This window comes from Lepidochelys kempii, chromosome 5 (genome assembly GCF_965140265.1).
Source record: "Lepidochelys kempii isolate rLepKem1 chromosome 5, rLepKem1.hap2, whole genome shotgun sequence".
Classification (NCBI taxonomy): domain Eukaryota; kingdom Metazoa; phylum Chordata; order Testudines; family Cheloniidae; genus Lepidochelys; species Lepidochelys kempii.
The window spans coordinates 57282894-57300673 of record NC_133260.1 but is presented as its reverse complement, the minus strand read 5'-3'; the positions used below and the strand labels follow the sequence as shown (position 1 = coordinate 57300673).

The following is a 17780-nucleotide window of genomic DNA, read 5'->3' as shown; positions in this document are numbered from 1 at the left end:
CGACATGCGAATGCCAGGTGCCTCTCCTTCTCCCTCTCCCCCTCCCCCAAGGAACAGGCTTAAACACAAAATGCACCACAAGTAGCTGCCTGGTAATGTTTGTGGGTATCCAAATGGAAGACTTTTGAAAACCTTTTGCTCTAGGGACTGTTGAAGCAAAATCTGAGCAAACCTATGAAGGTTGGTTTTGTGTATTCTTGCTTTTGCAGTTCACCTGGGTCTGGTTCTGAAATATTTTCAATTTAATCTGGCAAGAGACTCTTCCCTTATGATCATCCAGGTCGACCAATTAACAAAAAATATTTGAGGCAAGGCGTTCATGCTAAATTGTTAGTTGCTGACTCGGGTTGTGTAATTTTTGATGGTTTTTGTCACCATTACTTAGCTCATTGATGATGTTCAGAGTTATGAAGGTTGCTGGAGCTGCTGAACCTTAAACTCATATGTTTTGACTTTTCAGTCAGCATCTGTTTTAACAGTGTATTTCCCTGTATATTAAATTTCAACACTTCATATCAGTAGCACTGTAATTAGAGTCAACAAAAAGCAAACACAATGCCTAGTAGCTCTTAATCAGAGTAGCATAAGCAATGTCCTCTTCCCCTTTGTCCTATCAAGAGTAAGGAGTGGCAGGGCACCATTAGTGTCATCCTTTATGTAAAATTCAAATCAAGGATTTAATTTAAATGTTCTTCCTTCTTCTGTCAAGAGCATAGATTTTTAAATCTGTGTGCAAAGTTTGTATTTCTTCCTTCTGTTCCTTTTTGGAGTTGGGGTGTGGGGAGGGAAACATTGCAATACTCCAATTTAAATGTATTCTTGTTTTGATGTCTCTAGTTATACATTTGAAATCCATAAATAGGTTATGTGTTGAAACTAATTGCACATTGAACATCTTAAACATGATCAGTTACAGTGCGAAGTATGTATTGTAGCACAAGACACTTTATCAGATTGCTTACTCCCATAGTTTATTGACTGATTCTGATTTCAGAAGGAAGAGGTCAGAATGGTCGCCCGTTTGCCACTGGCAAGGGGGGCCCTTTAGCGTTGACCTGGCAGATCTGTATTCACTTTCTTTGCCTAATGTTAAATGTAGCAGTCTCCAACCACAGTGCAGTTTGCAGCACTGTAACACCCCTGAATCTCTCTTGCAGCCTGTGTCAAGGTTTGAACTTTCCAAATTATGTATTTCAGACATTGAGAAAGAAAGGACTTAATGGCTGTGACAGTCCAGACCCCGATGCAGACGATTCAGTAGGTCACAGCCCTGAGTCTGAGGACAAGTACAGGAAACTTAATGAAGATATTGATCTAATGATCAGCAGGCAAAGATTGTGTGTAAGTACTCTGAGCTCCTTTCATTTTTTTTTTACTTTTTGATATTTCTCTGAACCTGGCAGGCGTTGAACAAGAAAGAAAACAAAGGCTGTGAAAGCCCCGATCCTGACTCCTCTTACGCTCTCACCCCACGCACTGAAGAAAAATACAAAAAAATTAATGAAGAATTTGATAATATGATCAAGAGCCATAAAATACCTGTAAGTACCAAAGGTTAGATGGCTGTCTGCTGATTGCTGCAGTAACATACCTTAACCCTTTCAGTTCTGAATTCTTATTGAGAGCATTTAAGCTAGAAACAGGCTTTAATGGCCCTCCCATAGAATCAAATAGAAAAAAATCACAAACATCTTTTTTCTCTTGAATTCTCTTCATTTGACACATAGTCAAAACCTCCTATAGGTGAAACCTACGGAAGGAAGTGAAATATACATATATACATTATATTCACTTGATTTACAGAACTGTTTACCACACCACTTGCCCAAATTATATCTAGAAAATAACAATGGAAATCTTTCTTTGTGGATAGGCTAACAAACCCACAGAATACTTTCTGTGGTGATATAGAAAAAATGATGTAGAACTGAAATTCTTTTATATATAGTAGCTAATGCATTTTGTACATGTCACTTCAGTTCTTAAGCCTCAATGCTAAATTCAGTTACAGCACTGAAGGGTTACAGCTAATTGCTCGCTGCAGAGAAACAGCCTGCATGAGAGCCTAATGGTAGGACTCAGACATGTTTGTGTGCTGGGGTGATTTTACAGCTTTATCAGAGGATTTGCTTTGACCTCATCAGCATTTCTTTTAATGCTTTAACATGAGCTAAATTTTGTTTTAACCAAGTCAAAATTTCTAACAGTCAGATGCCTTGCCAGATACGTAAGAGAAATAACTCTGCATGTGCTATTTTGTTTGTACACACATACAGAAAAAAAGTAAGTATTGTAACTGTTTAATAACTTTACATTTGTGATACAAACTGACAAAAGCTCCGAAATCCTTGATTAAATCCAACACACCTTGTATAGGAAAGAGAAGCAAGCTATATAAACAGAATAAAAGAGTATTTATCTTCATGTACAGCCACGTTTTTAGCCAGTTTCAAGCAAGCATCTGAATTTGCACGTTAGTGTTTGCACATTCTGTTGATTGCACCTCCAGAAGTGAGCATGCAGCCATCTTGCATATGCAAAACCTAAATGTGTACATGCAAATTGGAAGGCTGGATACAAAGAGCTTTTTATGTCCCTCAAAGCATAGGCCTCTTTTGCAGTCAGAACAATCCGTTGCATATGCAAAAGCTGATGTCCAAACTGGAGAGACGTTTGTCCTTAAGAATTTTCTGATTCTTCTTTCACAACTTAAATATTGTTTCAGTTGGAAACAATTCTTGGATAAAGAATTTTTCATATGAGTTAAGGAAAACTTGAATGAGCTGTTCTGGTGTCTCTGGTAAAACCATGTTTTGGCAAATCTTTGGAATAGCTTTAAATTGGACAAATATTCATTTAGAACACATTGTTAAAAATGCTTAACATGTGTATGCAACATTTAATTGAATACATATACACTTATATTTCCTTCCCTCCTCCCCCACCTTCCTACTTCCTCTCCTCTGTCGAATTCTATTTGTCAGCAAGAGAGCTTTGAAATTGCCACCATGATTTTGCTAAAAGACTTGACACAGATCTTTTTGGTAAAGTGATGGCTTTATTGAGTCAGTTATTAACTCAGATCTCTAGTCCTTTACCTGGTAAAAATCCTGCCCACTGCAGTTCCTTTCCACTTTCAGATGATGGATACTGGTTGATCAAATCCCCAGGTGACAGAGGCCTTGATCAAATGGGATTTGATTCCAGAAACCAAAATCCCTCAAGTAATTCATTCCTCATGTACAGAACTGAGTTTCACATGCTCCTCGAGAGGCTGTGAGCTCATGTGCCACTTGGTTTTGTTATTCCAAAGCACCATATCTCTGTAACTGTTTAAAGTTTTGCAATCCTAAAAAATTCACTCTTGACTGGGCATCGATCCTGGCAGCTTTTTAACTCTTTACAAGAGTAGGCAACAGTGACCAAGAGAAATCCTCACTAGCGCAGGTAAAAACACAGGATGAAATTTTCTCACAAAAGTGTCACAAAAACGTTGTCTATTTTTTTCATCAAAATTCAAAACACTGAAGAAAAATTTTACCACCAGCTCTCCTCCTGCATTATAGTCCCAGCTCTGCCATTGACTATTTCTTTGGCTCAACTTCTTTCTACTGTAGTTTCCTAAACTGCGTATTGGATATAATATAACTTACATACCTCCCAAAGATGTTGAGAGGTGCAGTTTATTAGTTTTTGTGAAATGGCTTTGAGATGCTCTGAGGAAAGGCACTATAGAATCGCAGGTGTTACCATGATTATGTATATGGCAGGATTCTGACATGCCCTGATGTGGATGCTCAGGAGAAAGATCCTCAAGGTGTCCCACTCCTCCAGTGCACACACTACACAAAGATCTGACACAGTTGCAGCCCTACAAGCCCAAGGATGGCTCCCTCTATGCAAACGAGGGACACTCCCTCTCCACAAATGGCTCAATTCTCACCCTCCACACTGGTCTGCAGAGCAGGACCAGCATGCAGGAGATATATCCTTTGAAACAAAATAGCAGCAGACAGTCTCCCTTTGTGCAGTGGGAAGCGCCATCCCTCCCAGTGAAAGCCAATGTCTAATAGGCCTGATGGAGTTCATAGCTAATCCATAACAGAGATTTGTAAATATAAGGCCAGATCTTCGGGTGGTGTAAATCAGCATAGTTCCAGTGAATTCAGTGGAGCTTCAGAAATTTCTATCAGCTGAAGAAGTGGCCTACAAAAGGCAGGCAGGAAGGTGGGAAAAGGAGCAAAACTGGGGGAGGAGGGGTGGAAGGGGAGTGAAAACAAGTCAAACCATTTAATCATGGCTTAGAAAAATGTAAGGCAAAGGTTAGGCCTGCTCCTGGACTTGTAATTAAACAAAAATACTGCAGATGAAAAGAAACTTTGCTTTTCTTCTTAATGAAAAAGGCCAATAATATTTCCACAGAATATTTCAGGGATGCGTATTTATATGATTCTAAAACATCTGATGATAATTATATATTTATTTGTAGTTATTAGAAGAGTGCTGAAAGCATATGGGACAGAAATAGTCCACTAGAAAGCATCTATGAATCTCTCTCTCTGAATGTATGTAGTGGTAAGTCCTGGTTGAAATTGGCAAAAAACTTTAGCAAAATTTAGCACAAGAAATTGTGACCATAATTTCTAGCTCAACGTTGTGTGATTTCACCCATTTGAAATTTCACATCAACTTAACACGCAATTTGATTATGGAACGAAGACCGGGCAAAGTTGAGCAATATGTAAAAGTCACCCACATGTTTGAAGTATATCAGATGCACAGATGCACATCAGTTAAGGCTGAACTAATGATACCATGGAATGTTCTAACCCTTGTTTCACCACCAGAAGTGGTGTGGGGATCTGTACCAGGTCCTGCACAGCCCAGCCGAGAAAATTTGTGTCTGTAAACAGAAGTTCTAGGCAGCCAGAACCAGAGAATCAAATTTGCAGCAGGTTGTTATTGGTTCTGCAGTGTAATATTATACAGCCAGCCGTGATGCCCAGGAGGACCCCACAGTTTACCCAACTCATTACTGATTTTTATGTCCCATATATTTTGACTGCAGAAGGAATAAAACAAAATTCCAGCATTAACATAGCCAAACTGCATATAAAAGCACCGAGTAAACAACCTAACCATAGCCAAACTGCATGCAAAGTGTGCTCTAAACTAGCCCTACAGTATCCAAACTACATAAAAGCATGCAAAGCCAGCTGCAATATGTACATCTACTAATGAGGGATATGAATTCTGTAGGTCATCTAAGAATGCCTTTAGAGAAGGACAAAGGAGGACCTAATAATTGCTTTGGCAGTGCTCATATGTTTCGGTGATAATTAGTCTGTACAGTAGTATAGTAGCAGTAGTAAAAGCAGCAGTCAGGATCGGGGACCCATTGTGCAGAACAGAGACAATCCCTGGCTTGAGGGGCTTGCAGTCTAAAGACACAAATGGACAAAGAGCAGGAGATGAGGATACAAGCAAATTAATCTGGTGAAGAATTGGCACGGTGTTGTTAGTCATATTTTTAGTTGGGTGCTTATTTTAATTGAGAGCAGAGGTAAGGATTAAGGAGGTAGGAAAGGAAAAAAGGGGAAGAGGAATGAACACTGCTCATTAGCTGTGTAGCCATGATCAGCAGCTTGGGCTTTGTCTGTATCATAGCAAAGGTGAAGCAGACAGGATCATTCTGCATACTCAGTGGGCAAAATTCTGAACTGCGGGAGAGCACATGTAAGCCCCTAAGTGTTGCTTGGACCCAACAGAGCTAGAGAAGTGAGCAGATTGAGCCTGGAGGGGAATTGCCACACCTCCTAAACATGCTGCCAGGATAGGGGGCTCCTAGTCAACTCATTAGCAGTAGGCTGGAAGTGTAGCTAATGGATCCACCTTGACATGGATTCGTGGGCCAAAACATTTTGGAAAGACAGCAGCCATCAATGCAACACATGGGCTGAAATATCTGTGGAAGAGAGGCTAATCTTGCAGCCTAATGGCCTGCCTCTGTGCTGTGGAGGGTAGATTCCATCCTAGGGAGTTCCCCTCCCAAACCGCTGTTATTTGGACTTTGTGCCAGGAGGGATGAATTTCACCCATTGTGTTTCTAAACATATCTACCTACTCATATACTGTTTTGAATTACCTACTATTTATGTGTTTCCAAGAAATCGGGCCTACAGTCATAACACACTCTGAGAAGCTAATCTGTGTTGTGTGTGTTGTAAACTTTCTTTTGCAGGAAAAATTATACATGTAGGCAAAGTTTTGGTTATTAACATAACAATTCAGGTTAGGGTGCTGCACACAGAAAGCACCTTGTCTCTAAATGTGATGCAGAGCACTCTAATGGTATTTATCCGTTATAGTTTTCAGTATGTATTTATTTGTTTTATCTTTTTTATTTATGAAATACAAGCTATCTAGTACAATTCAAGGGCCAGATACAGAATGTAAACATACAGTTTTGCTTCTTGTCCACTAAAAATAGGAGAAGGATATTCCTCAAAATAGTTCTCTCTTCCACACAGACTTAAACCACCTCCTTGAACAAACTCTTCAGAAAATTGACTGTTAGGGAAACAGACTTCAGCTCTGTTGTAGCAAAGGGCAAGTTAGTTCCAGAGTCAAGGGCTCCCCACTGAGAATGCCCTGCCAGCTGGCCCTAGACACTTAATCTGGGGTCAGTTAGCTCGAGTACCCCAGCTGCGCTCAGCTGTCATGGCAGCATGAGGAGACAGAGGCAGTCTTTTTAAAGCCAGGACCCTAGCCACAGACCATGTTAGAGAACAAAATTAACACCTTGAATTATACCTAGAGTCTGGAGGTACTCATGTCACATGTCCTTTGCATCCTGCCCTGAACTGAAATCTTGCTGTGTGCTATTATTCACTTGCTGCATTTCAGTGGTAAGTAAAATGATTCCTGTATATTTAGGCCTGAATTATACTTCCCCTGAGAGGTGAGACAAGGGAAAGGGAGCGTAAGGCAGCCATAATTTGACTGCTGCTCTAGTACACAAAGCAGGGCATTGAGCTAGCACTGCCTGCAGAACTGAATAGCCAGCCCCAGAGGATGTATTTATGGGTGGGACATGGACAAGGCTATGTATCCCCTGTCCAGCACAACTGGATTGTTGCACTATGGACATCTCTCATCACAATGACTCCAGGTCCCAGGTGTGTATTACCAGGCCCAAGCATTCCAAGATCTTGAGTCAGACCCCCTTCCCCCCCCTCCCCCCGCCAACTCATGACTTTGGCTTGTAACCCATGAGATTTTAAAAAAACAATACATTTGGGGTTCCTCTTAGTTGCTTCTAGTTTTTGAACCTTTAGGATGCACTCAGGTCACATTTTCAAGTTTTTCTCTGCAACCAAGAGGACTGAAAACTTGTTGTTTTTTTAAGAAACAAAAACAGGAATTCTCACGTGTCCACATAATTCCAGAACCTTCGGCTTTAAGAAAACAAGCAAGACTCATGAGAAAATCATGAGAATTGGCAACACTAGATTGTGCTTTTTAAATGTCTAATAAATGTTTCTTGGCACTGCCACTCAGGCACTGCACCTTCTCTCCTTCTTCCACGCTGTTTAGAGTAATAAGAGGCATAACTTGGCCCAATTTGCTTTATTTAAAGGGATCCTTCAGGATGAAAATTACTGTGTGTATATATATATATATATATAAAGAGGATATTACTTTTAAATGAAGATAAAAGCATAATGAAAAGGCATTACAAAAAAAGAACTGTCAGTTAAGGATCCTGGATATGTATATTTTACACTATGGTTTGATATGTCCTTGGGGAGCACTTTGTTTCTTTAAAGCCCATTCCAGACTAAGGAAAAACTTTTTTTAAAAAGTAATTCAGTTGTTTGTGCCTTTAACATGATTCTGGTTGCTAAAGCAACGCATGCTGAAACTAAAAGCTTTCTCCCTTGCATTCCATCCCTTCTCATTTTTCTCCATGAAATGAAGTCATCATAATCATGTACCTTTGATCTTACAGTCATCTGTGACACCAGATTAAGATATCACAAATGAACAATTATGACTTCCCTGAATGGAAGAGAAGGAAAATGAAGTCTAATGAAGTGGGGTTTTGTTTTAAACAAAGTGGAGAAAAAAACCTTCCAATACTCACAAAGGAGATGTACAAGCTGCAGGAAAGGAATATTGAATCATGATTTGTAAAGCCATTTGTAAAAGCCTTTCTTAGTGCCTTAAATTCTTCTCTTGATTGTTAGGGTGTGTTTTTTTTTTTAATGTTTTAACCACCAGTTACAAAATATTTGAACTAAATATAGAGTAACTGTACTTGAAGACTGTTGTGCTTCTGTACTATTCTTGTCTTTGTTTCCCTTTTTTGCTTGTACAGGCTGTTCCGCCACCCAACTTTGAGATGCCAGTTTCTATCCCAGTGTCCAACCACAACAGTTTGGTATACAATAACCCAGTCAGCTCGCTGGGTAACCCCAACCTTTTGCCACTGGCCCACCCTTCTTTGCAGAGAAATAGCATGTCTCCTGGTGTGACACATCGGCCTCCGAGTGCAGGAAACACAGGTAGGTTCTATTAAATCCCATTTCTTTCAATGTTCTTTATTATCAGAGTACCAGTGCATCTTCTATCACTTTAAACTGTACGCAGAGAAGCAGGAGTCTCTTTTACCAGTCATAACAGTGTGCCCAAAATTGCTGTGTTAAAGTAATCAAAGAAAAAGCTTATGCGGTTTCTAACCCAGATATATAAAATAAAATAAAGCCCTGAAAATAATGTTCTGGAAACATCTGAGTATTGGCTAAGAATGAAGAAATCAATAAAGAATGAAAGGCAGACAATTTGCTGTTACATAAAAAGGCAGCTCATCTACTTGTGTCATGCAAAAAGCCTCTGCACTGTTTTTCATAAATTTGAAAAATTAAGTGTGATCAGGGCAACCTTATCTTCGAAAGTAAAATAGGCCTCTAATTACTTAAACATCAGTTAAGAGGCTAAATACAACATTTATGATTCTGTATGTATTCACAAGCTCATTGATTGGTAAATGGTAGGCCATCTCCAAGCTGAAGTGTGTAAACAAAAGGTTGCTTTCCATGCTGGTGATGATTCGGGGTCACCTCTGAGCAGGATAAATGGGGATTAGGATCATTCACTCAGCCCTGGTCTACACTAGGACTTTAGGTCGAATTTAGCAGCGTTAAATTGATGTAAACCTGCACCCGTCCACACGATGAAGCCCTTTATTTCGACTTAAAGGGCTCTTAAAATCGATTTCCTTACTCCACCCCTGACAAGTGGATTAGCGCTTCAGTCGGCCTTGCCGGGTTGAATTTGGGGTACTGTGGACACAATTCGATGGTATTGGCCTCCAGGAGCTATCCCAGAGTGCTCCATTGTGACTGCTCTGGACAGCACTCTCAACTCAGATGCACGATTGTTTGCCGTTGCTCTGACACAGGGAGGGACGACTGACGACACGGCTTACAGGGTTGGCTTACAGGGAGTTAAAATCAACAAAGGGGGTGGCTTTACATCAAGGAGTATTTCAGGCAGGAATTCACAGAGGGTTCCAATAAGAAATGGTGCACCTAAGTTATTGTTCTTATTGGAACAAGGAGGTTAGTCTGGCCTCTGATTGATACACGGCTAGATTTACCTTCTCTGTGAGTGACTGCAGTGTGACCTAGAGGAATGAGTCCCCTAGACGGGGGGCGGGGGAGGGTATGTTTGCAAATGAGTACAAAACAAATCTGGTCTATTTCTTGTTTTGATCCACTCCATCTATCTTTTACATCTTTGGCTGGCAGCAGACGGTGCAGAAGGACTGCATGCCATCCACATCTCATGGCTGCTCGGCAGAAGATGATGCAATAGGACTGCTAGCAATCCGTATCAGCTGCCTGCTCACCATAAGATGGTTCAGTAGGACTGACTGCAGGACTAAAGAGAATGACCTGATCAAGTCACTCCAAATTTAGTCCCTGCACCCATGTCTGCCCAGGTGCTCCTGATCGACCTCACAGAGGCGACCAGGAGCACCTCGGACATGATGATGACAGCTACCAGTCCTATTGCACCGTCTGCTGCCACAAGGCAATGGGTTGCTGCTACTGTGTAGCAATGCAGTACCGTGTCTGCCAGCACCCAGGAGACATACGGTGACAGTGAGCTGAGCGGGCTCCATGCTTGCCGTGGTATGGCGTCTGCACAGGTAACTCAGGAAAAAAGGCGCGAAACAATTGTCTGCCCTTGCTTTCATGGAGGGAGGGAGGGAACGGGGGCCTGACGATATGTACCCAGAACCACCCGCGACAATGTTTTAGCCCCATCAGGCATTGGGATCTCAACCCAGAATTCCAATGGGCAGCAGAGACTAAGGGAACTGTGGGACAGCTTCCCACAGTGCAATGCTCCGGAAGTCGACTCTAGCCTCGGTACTGTGGAAGCACTCCACCGAGTTAATGCACTTAATGCACTTAGAGCATTTTCTGTGGGGACACACACACTCGAATATATAAAACTGATTTCTAAAAAACTGACTTCAATAAATTCGACCTAATTTCGTAGTGTAGACAACCCTCAATCTGTCTGAAGCAACGTCAGCCTTAAGCATTCAGAGTTCAAAGAAGCATACAAGGTCTCCAGCCCAAGGAAAAAAGTAAATAAATAAATCTACAGAACGAATGTCTGCAAAAGGGTCAAGAATATTATAATCAACAATTACACAAATGTGTTACAATCATTCTTTACCATTAATTTGTTCGTAGAGCTACTTGCAATATGTCATTGCCTGGCACCAACCCGATGCAGAATTATCACGTTTGGCTTTTCTAATGCAATTAACAATGAAATAATTATTTTTTCAAATAATCCAGTATAATCAGGGCTAGTCTGATTTTTTTAAAATATAAGGATGCTTCTTAGACTATGTCAGCTTGAAAAAAATTCTGGAAAGTGTCAGTTTCTATAAAGTATTGCACATATTTTTATGTTTGCATGACATCATGACACAAATATTGTTAGCTGTAAAACCTTCCAAAGGCATTTTGCAGTTTTAAGATTATGGGCTTGATCCGATGCCCGCTGAAGTCGATTAAAAGATGTCCAGAAACTTCAGTGGGCATTGGAACAGGTCATCTGAGAGAAAACATGTTAATATTGTTTAAAATGTTTGACCTTTAGCCAGTCTCCTTTTGACTATTTTATTTGAACTCCTAGGTGGCCTGATGGGTGGGGACCTCACAACCGGTGCAGGCACCAGTGCAGGTAACGAGAAGAGCATTTTATGTTGCATAATATTATTTTGTGTTATGCACCACAACAGATCATTACCATAGGCTTGGTCTTAAAATACCTGTATACTCAGAATAAGAGCTCACCTCTGCCAAGTCAATGGGAGTTCTACCATCAGCTTCAATGGGAGCAAAACCACACCCTTAACAGATTTCCACATTCAGAGTGTCCTCAAGTTTTTCCTTTTAACCTAAAGTCTCTCTGTAAAAATCTTTAGGCCCAATCACACAGCCCTTATTCTGCCAAATCTCCCTTTGAAGTCAATGGGTAAAATCCCAATCCTATTGAAATCAATGGGAGTTTTGCCATTCACTTCAATGAACCAGGATTTTGCACAGTGAATATAAGCTTGAATAATGACTTTAGGATTGGGTCTCTTATCAGGACCTTGATTCAGCCAAGCACTTAAGCACATGTTTCATTTTAATCATATGCTTAACTCCACCCCTATTCAGCAAAGCAGTTCAGCATGTACTAAGTTACATGTACTAAGTTACACTTGCCATTTGTATTGATTTTGAGCTACAAAAATTGCAGTGAAACACCAGTAGTATTTAACTTTGAACATTTACTTAATTGCTTTATGGAATCAAAGACTAACAGACAAGGAATTTTCAAAAGACTTTAGGAGATCCAGGCATAGGAAAATATTGGATCCAATTGATTTAAATTGGAGCTATTGCTGGTAAGGACTGCAATATCAGAGTGATGTTGCTTTTGTGTTGTAGGAACTGCTCCCGGGCTCAGTAAATGCTGCAGTATACTACCAGGACAGTGATGCTGCTTTGTGACAAATGCAGATGACAAAATATTAGAATGTTCCAGGAAAAAGCCGAGCAGTAGAACATGCAGTGGAACTGTGTTAACTGCTGGCTGATAGGAGCTATACGGAGGAGTAGTGAGGAGATTCACTGTGTGCACCATACACCAGAGGTAGCAATAATTGGTGACACATATTGTAAAGTTCTACTCTCTTACACTATATCATAAAGATATTTACCCAGGGTACTATATAAATTTCTTTTTTTTTTCCCTGACTCCTCCCAACTTGCCTCAGACCTCTCCTTTATCTTCTTTTTTTCTTTTTTTGTTTTTCATTTTTTATTTTGTCACATGCAAATAAATCACAGATCTTGCATGCTGGATATGTTGGGAAATTGAAACAGCACAACAGTGGAGCCAGTAGGCATTTTCAACTGGCACTGCAGCTTCGAGAGGTCATTTTGTATTACTGTATGACTACAGCATGCAAAACACATGAACATATGGCTCTTAGCCATTAGTCTCTCCTAGTCTCACAAAAACCATGCTAGAAAATTACAATTTTCTTATTATCTGTTGGTATTTTGCATAAATGCAGCTAAAAAGATTCATTTTGGTGATGTCTGGTGGTTTCATGTCATACCCTTTTTTGACCATGTACATGATTGAAGCTTCAGGTACCACAGCCAATAAACTAGGGAGAGGAAGTTTGATTGCCCTATTAATGAGCTCCCTCTACTGGCCTGTTAAGACATGTCATGGTAGCACCATCATTGGTTTGCCTGTTCTTTTCGTTCTTACAAAGGTGCTGGGAAGCTGGCAGTGTTTCATTCTAAAAAATGTTTGTGTCTACTAAAATGATTGCTGTTCTAAATGTCTAGTTGGCTTTGTTGTTCTTGGTTCTCATTCAAATCTATACACATTTTGCTGTCTAAAGAAGACACACTCAACACACTAAGTATAGGGACCATGCTTTTTTAATGTATATTTTTCTTTTAAGTTAGGTATACTAAAGAGGACAGAATGACCCTTTGAGAATATAGATTGCTTATTCTATTATTACACACTTGGCTTTCAAGCAATGTATCTTTGGGCTGGTCAATTGATTTAATGCTGTGTAAGAGGGACATTACCAGGAACGTCTCATAAATATTTAATTGTATGAATAGTCTTCGTTCTTTATCTGGCAGTAAGAGCCCAAAAACACCAGTACAGATATGTGTTCTTCATGTCTTAAATGCAAAGCAGTAGGAGGGATTTGATATAGGGCCAAAGGACAATAAGGGGTCATATATGGTTGAATCGTCTGCCTCAGTAGCTTCATTCAACAATGCCACTATTTTGGAGAGCCTTCTCTCTCATAAGACTACAGAAGAATAAACACCAAAAGTTCTCTTTGTTCACGATTTTTCAGAAAAAACAGAGACCCCAGTGTTTTTTTCCATTTGGCATCTTAGAAGCTGATGGCATGATCATGTGGTTTAATTTGTTAGGGTTCCTATTTCTTGCCAAATTCTAACTTTATGAATTTGCATTTTTTCTGCACCATCCAAAAATAGCATATATTCAAAATAATGCACTGCAAGAAGAGCTAAGTTGTTCAAAAGTTTAATTTCAGTTACTACAAAAAGAAACTATTTTTGATGGCCAACAAAAGGGCACAAGTTTCTGGCATGACTCTAACAAATCACATGATAACTAGAAAATGGGAAACAGAAAAAGCTACTTAAGTTAGTTATATCCATGTTTTGAAAACTATGTTAGTTTGTTGGTTTGGATTGTTACGTTACACAATTAAATACCAATAATGGTATTTATAAACTAAAATCAAGATTACCTTAGGTTTGTTAGAATAAATTCTATTCATAGTCAAACTCTAGTGGGACAGTTTATGTCATGTCCTGGGAGGTGGTGGAATCTCCATCCTTAGAGTTTTTTAAAGCCCGGCTTGACAAAGCCCTGGCTGGGATGATTTAGTTGGGGTTGGTCCTGCTTTGAACAGGGGGTTGGACAAGATGACCTCGTGAGGTCTCTTCCACTGCTAATCTTCTATGATTCGTCTATGATTCTATGTGAGAGTAACAACTGCCAGCAAAATTAGAGTGAACTTCCCATTTAGTATAGCTGCTAAACTATAAATATATCAATGTCATTGGTGCCTTTCTCTTAAACCAGAGATTTTTGAGTGAAAGAAAAGAACAAGAACTCTTGGGACCTAAACCAGTATGTTGTAAAACGTCTTTAGAGTTAAACCCCTTTCATCATAACCACTTAATCAAGTGACATGTTACCTGTTTACATAGTAAAGTATGCAATGTTGTTTTAATTTTTAGGAAGCACATTTACTCTTAAACATAAACCATTTAAGTTGCGGGGAACTTGACAAGAAGCTAATAATGAGACGTACGCGTTTTTATTGCTGTACATTATCTGAGCTATAATTTCATGTAGTGGTTTAACATTGTTGAAAACCTGACAGAGGATGAAGCTTTCAAATAATTGTTGACTGCTCTTTAAAAACTTAGTGCTACAATTGATTTTGGAGGCCTTTCTTTGCCAATATGTTTTGATCTCCTGGTTTTCACTACCTCTAAAATTGGATTATATTTTACATTTCACACTAGTATTGGGACTTCACATAAGGAGCACATAGTTTTGTGTTATTTTTAATTTTTCTATTGAAAGTAACTAGAAGAATATTGGGGGACAAGTTCTGCTCCGTTACACAGGTGTGAATATGGAACAAGTCCACAGATGCCAAGAGTTATTTCAGGTTTACCACTGTAAATAATAATGAAATAAGAGCAGAATTTGACCCTGAACCTTTAAATCCAACCTGAGATTCTCCAAAGGGATAAGGTTAGCAGTATTTTCAACAAAAATGCCATTTTAACTGTTTCTTTTTTTCTCTTTCTTGTTTTGTAATTTGTTTTTCTCATTCCTGTTTCCTCACCTTCTCCTTCTTAAAGCCAATATCAAAAGAAAAGGGATACGCAATTCAAAAGTAACTAGCAATTTTGGGTGTCAAAAAACCTTAATGGGAACTGATTTTCAGATAGTACTGAGCTCTTCTCCATAAATCCAGCCTCTTTATGGTCACTCAAGTTGGGCACCCAGAAATCACTAGTCATTTCTGAAAACCTTTTCCGGGTACTTTTTAAAAACCCAATCCCATATTAATCTGTGAATTGGCAGGTAGGCAAGCAGGGAGTACTTAAGGAGGGATGTGGTAAAATCCCCTCTTCTGAAAATTAAGTACAGCATACCACATACCAGAGGCCACCTCAGTTTTTGCCAGATTGGGTCTTGGATTGCTCTTTCTCAGCTAGTATCATAACTCACTAGTGCTACACTATTGATTTTACTTCAACTAGTCATGTATTGACTGTGTACAAATGGATTAGATATTCTGTTACTATTTCATACCAAATAGATATGTGTGTAATAGTTATTTTTAATTTCTGAGCCCTCAGGTTGGAAGATTTTTGGGCAACACCTTTTCAAAAAATGTAACGAAAACAAAGATTTATTTAAAAAAAAAAAAAAAGCAATGTTCCCAAATAAGCCTGTGAGCAGGAGAAAAAAACAATCAGGTTGGAATTTCTGAAGGTGCCTGACTCCCTGAGGCTCCAGTGAAAATCCAGACTGAAACAACTAACCTAATGCTAAAGGAAACAAATTAAAAGGATTACACATGAATTCTTATCCTTGCCCTACAGATGTGCTTTGGTGAATGTCAATGGGAAAATATTTCCCAGGCCATAAATGTGGAATATGTTAAATAAAGAAATTCATTTAAAACTATTATTATTAACATAACCATTTATACTGCAATATATCTAGAAGCTCCCATCATATAGGAATCCCTCTGTGGTACATGCTGTACAAATATATTGTAAACAACAGTACTTGCCCCATAGAGTTTACAGTCTAAAAGAAAACATAAAAACTGCCATATTGGTTCATATCAATGGTCCATCTAGTCCAGTATCCTATCTCCAACAACAGCCGGTACCAGAGTTTCAGGGAGACAATGTAGAGCAGGGCAGTTTTGGAGAGAACCATCTCTGTCTTCCTCTGGCAGAGGTTTAGGGTTGTCCCAAGCATGGGGTTCCATCCCTGACCATTTTGGCTAATAGCCATTAGTGGACCTGTCCTCCATGAGCTCATTCATCTAGTTCTTTTTTGAACCCAGCTATACTTTTGGCCTTCACAACATCCCATGGCAATGAATTCCCCAGGTTGCTTGTGTGTTGTGAGAAAAAAGTACTTCCTCTTGTTTGTATTAAACCCGTTGCCTATTAATTTCATTGGGTGACCCTTGTTTGTTTTTTTGTTTGTTTGTTTGTTTGTTTGTTTGTTTGTTTGTTTGTTTGTTTTGGGAAAGGCAAATAACACTTCTCTATTCACTTTTTCCATACCATTCACTATTTTATAGACCTTTCCCATGTCCCTCCCCATTAATAGTCTCCTTTCTAAACTGAACAGCTCTAGCTTTTTTAATCTCTCCTTTCTGGAAGTCATCTCATACCTTTTGATCATCTTTGTTGCCCTTCTCTGAACCATTTCCAGTTCCTTTTTTAGATGGGGCGACCAGAACTGGACATAGTATTTCAGGTGCGGGTGCACCATGGATTTAGGTAATGGCATTATGGTATTTTTCTGTCTTGTTTTCTATCCCTTTCCTTATAGTTCCTAGCATTATGTTAGCCTTTTTGACTGCTCCTTTGCATTGAGCTGAAGTTTTCAGAGAACTATCCACAATGACTCTAAGATCTCTTTCTTGCGTGGTAACAGCTAATTTAGAATCTATCTGTCTGTCTGTAGCTGGGATTATTTTTTCCAAAGTGCATTGCTTTGCATTTATCACTGTTGAATTTCATCTGCTATTTCGTTGCTCAGTCACTGAGTTTTGTAAGACCCCTTTGTAACTCTTAGTCAACCAAATCTTGAAAAAGTTTGTATCATCTGGAAACTTTGCCACCTCACTGTTCACTCCCTTTTCCAAATCATTAAGGAATATGTTCAGCAGTACAGGTCCCAGTACAGATCCATGGGGACCTCACTGTTTACCTCTCTCCATTGTGAAAACTGGCCATTTATTGTTTCTTATCTTTTAACCAGTTACTGATCCATGAGAGGACCTTCTCTCTTATCCCAGGACTACTACTTAGTTTGCTTAAGAGCCTTTTGTGAGGGACCTTGTCAAAGGCTTTTTGAAAATCCAGCTACACTCTATCAACTGAATCACCTTTATCCACATGCTTGTTGAGAGCCTCAAAGAATTCTAATAGATTGCGTATATCTGTTTCGAGCTTACAGTCATTCAGGATATAGTCCATCCACTTACCTAGATGCATGGTGGATCTTTGGTTAATCTCAAGACCTTTTTACACCTTAATTCATTAATCTTTCAATATTGCCTACTTAAAGCATTCAAGAATCATGAGATTGTCTTAAAAAACATGAGATTTTAAAATAAATAAAATAATTGTTAGATTTTTGATTTGCCTTCTAGGGTTTGAACTTTTATTTGTCACATTTTCAAGCTTTTCTCCACAAACAGGTGAGCAGGCTAAAAACTTTTTTTTAAAAATATTTTTAATGACAGCTGAGATTTTTCCGTTATCACCTGACTCCAGGAGCTGGGGCTTTAAGAAAAACACCAAATAGTGAGAGACTTCTGATAAAATCCTGACAGTTGGCAGCACTGGATCTTG

The 17780-nt window shown here is 39.3% G+C and overlaps 1 protein-coding gene across 16 annotated transcripts in view; it reads left to right on the top strand.

Annotated features, from left to right (window-relative positions):
• MEF2C (myocyte enhancer factor 2C) overlaps positions 1–17780 on the top strand; it is a 144000-nt gene that overhangs the window by 96622 nt on the left and 29598 nt on the right. For 15 of the 16 annotated variants that reach the window (XM_073344443.1, XM_073344440.1, XM_073344441.1 and 12 more), the window contains 3 exons: positions 1198–1341; positions 8381–8567; positions 11224–11271. In XM_073344443.1, coding sequence (XP_073200544.1) covers positions 1198–1341; positions 8381–8567; positions 11224–11271 — 379 coding nt within the window. Of the gene's footprint in view, positions 1–1197; positions 1342–1403; positions 1542–8380; positions 8568–11223; positions 11272–17780 lie in introns of all 16 variants that reach the window. The other variant, XM_073344453.1, reaches the window with a different exon arrangement.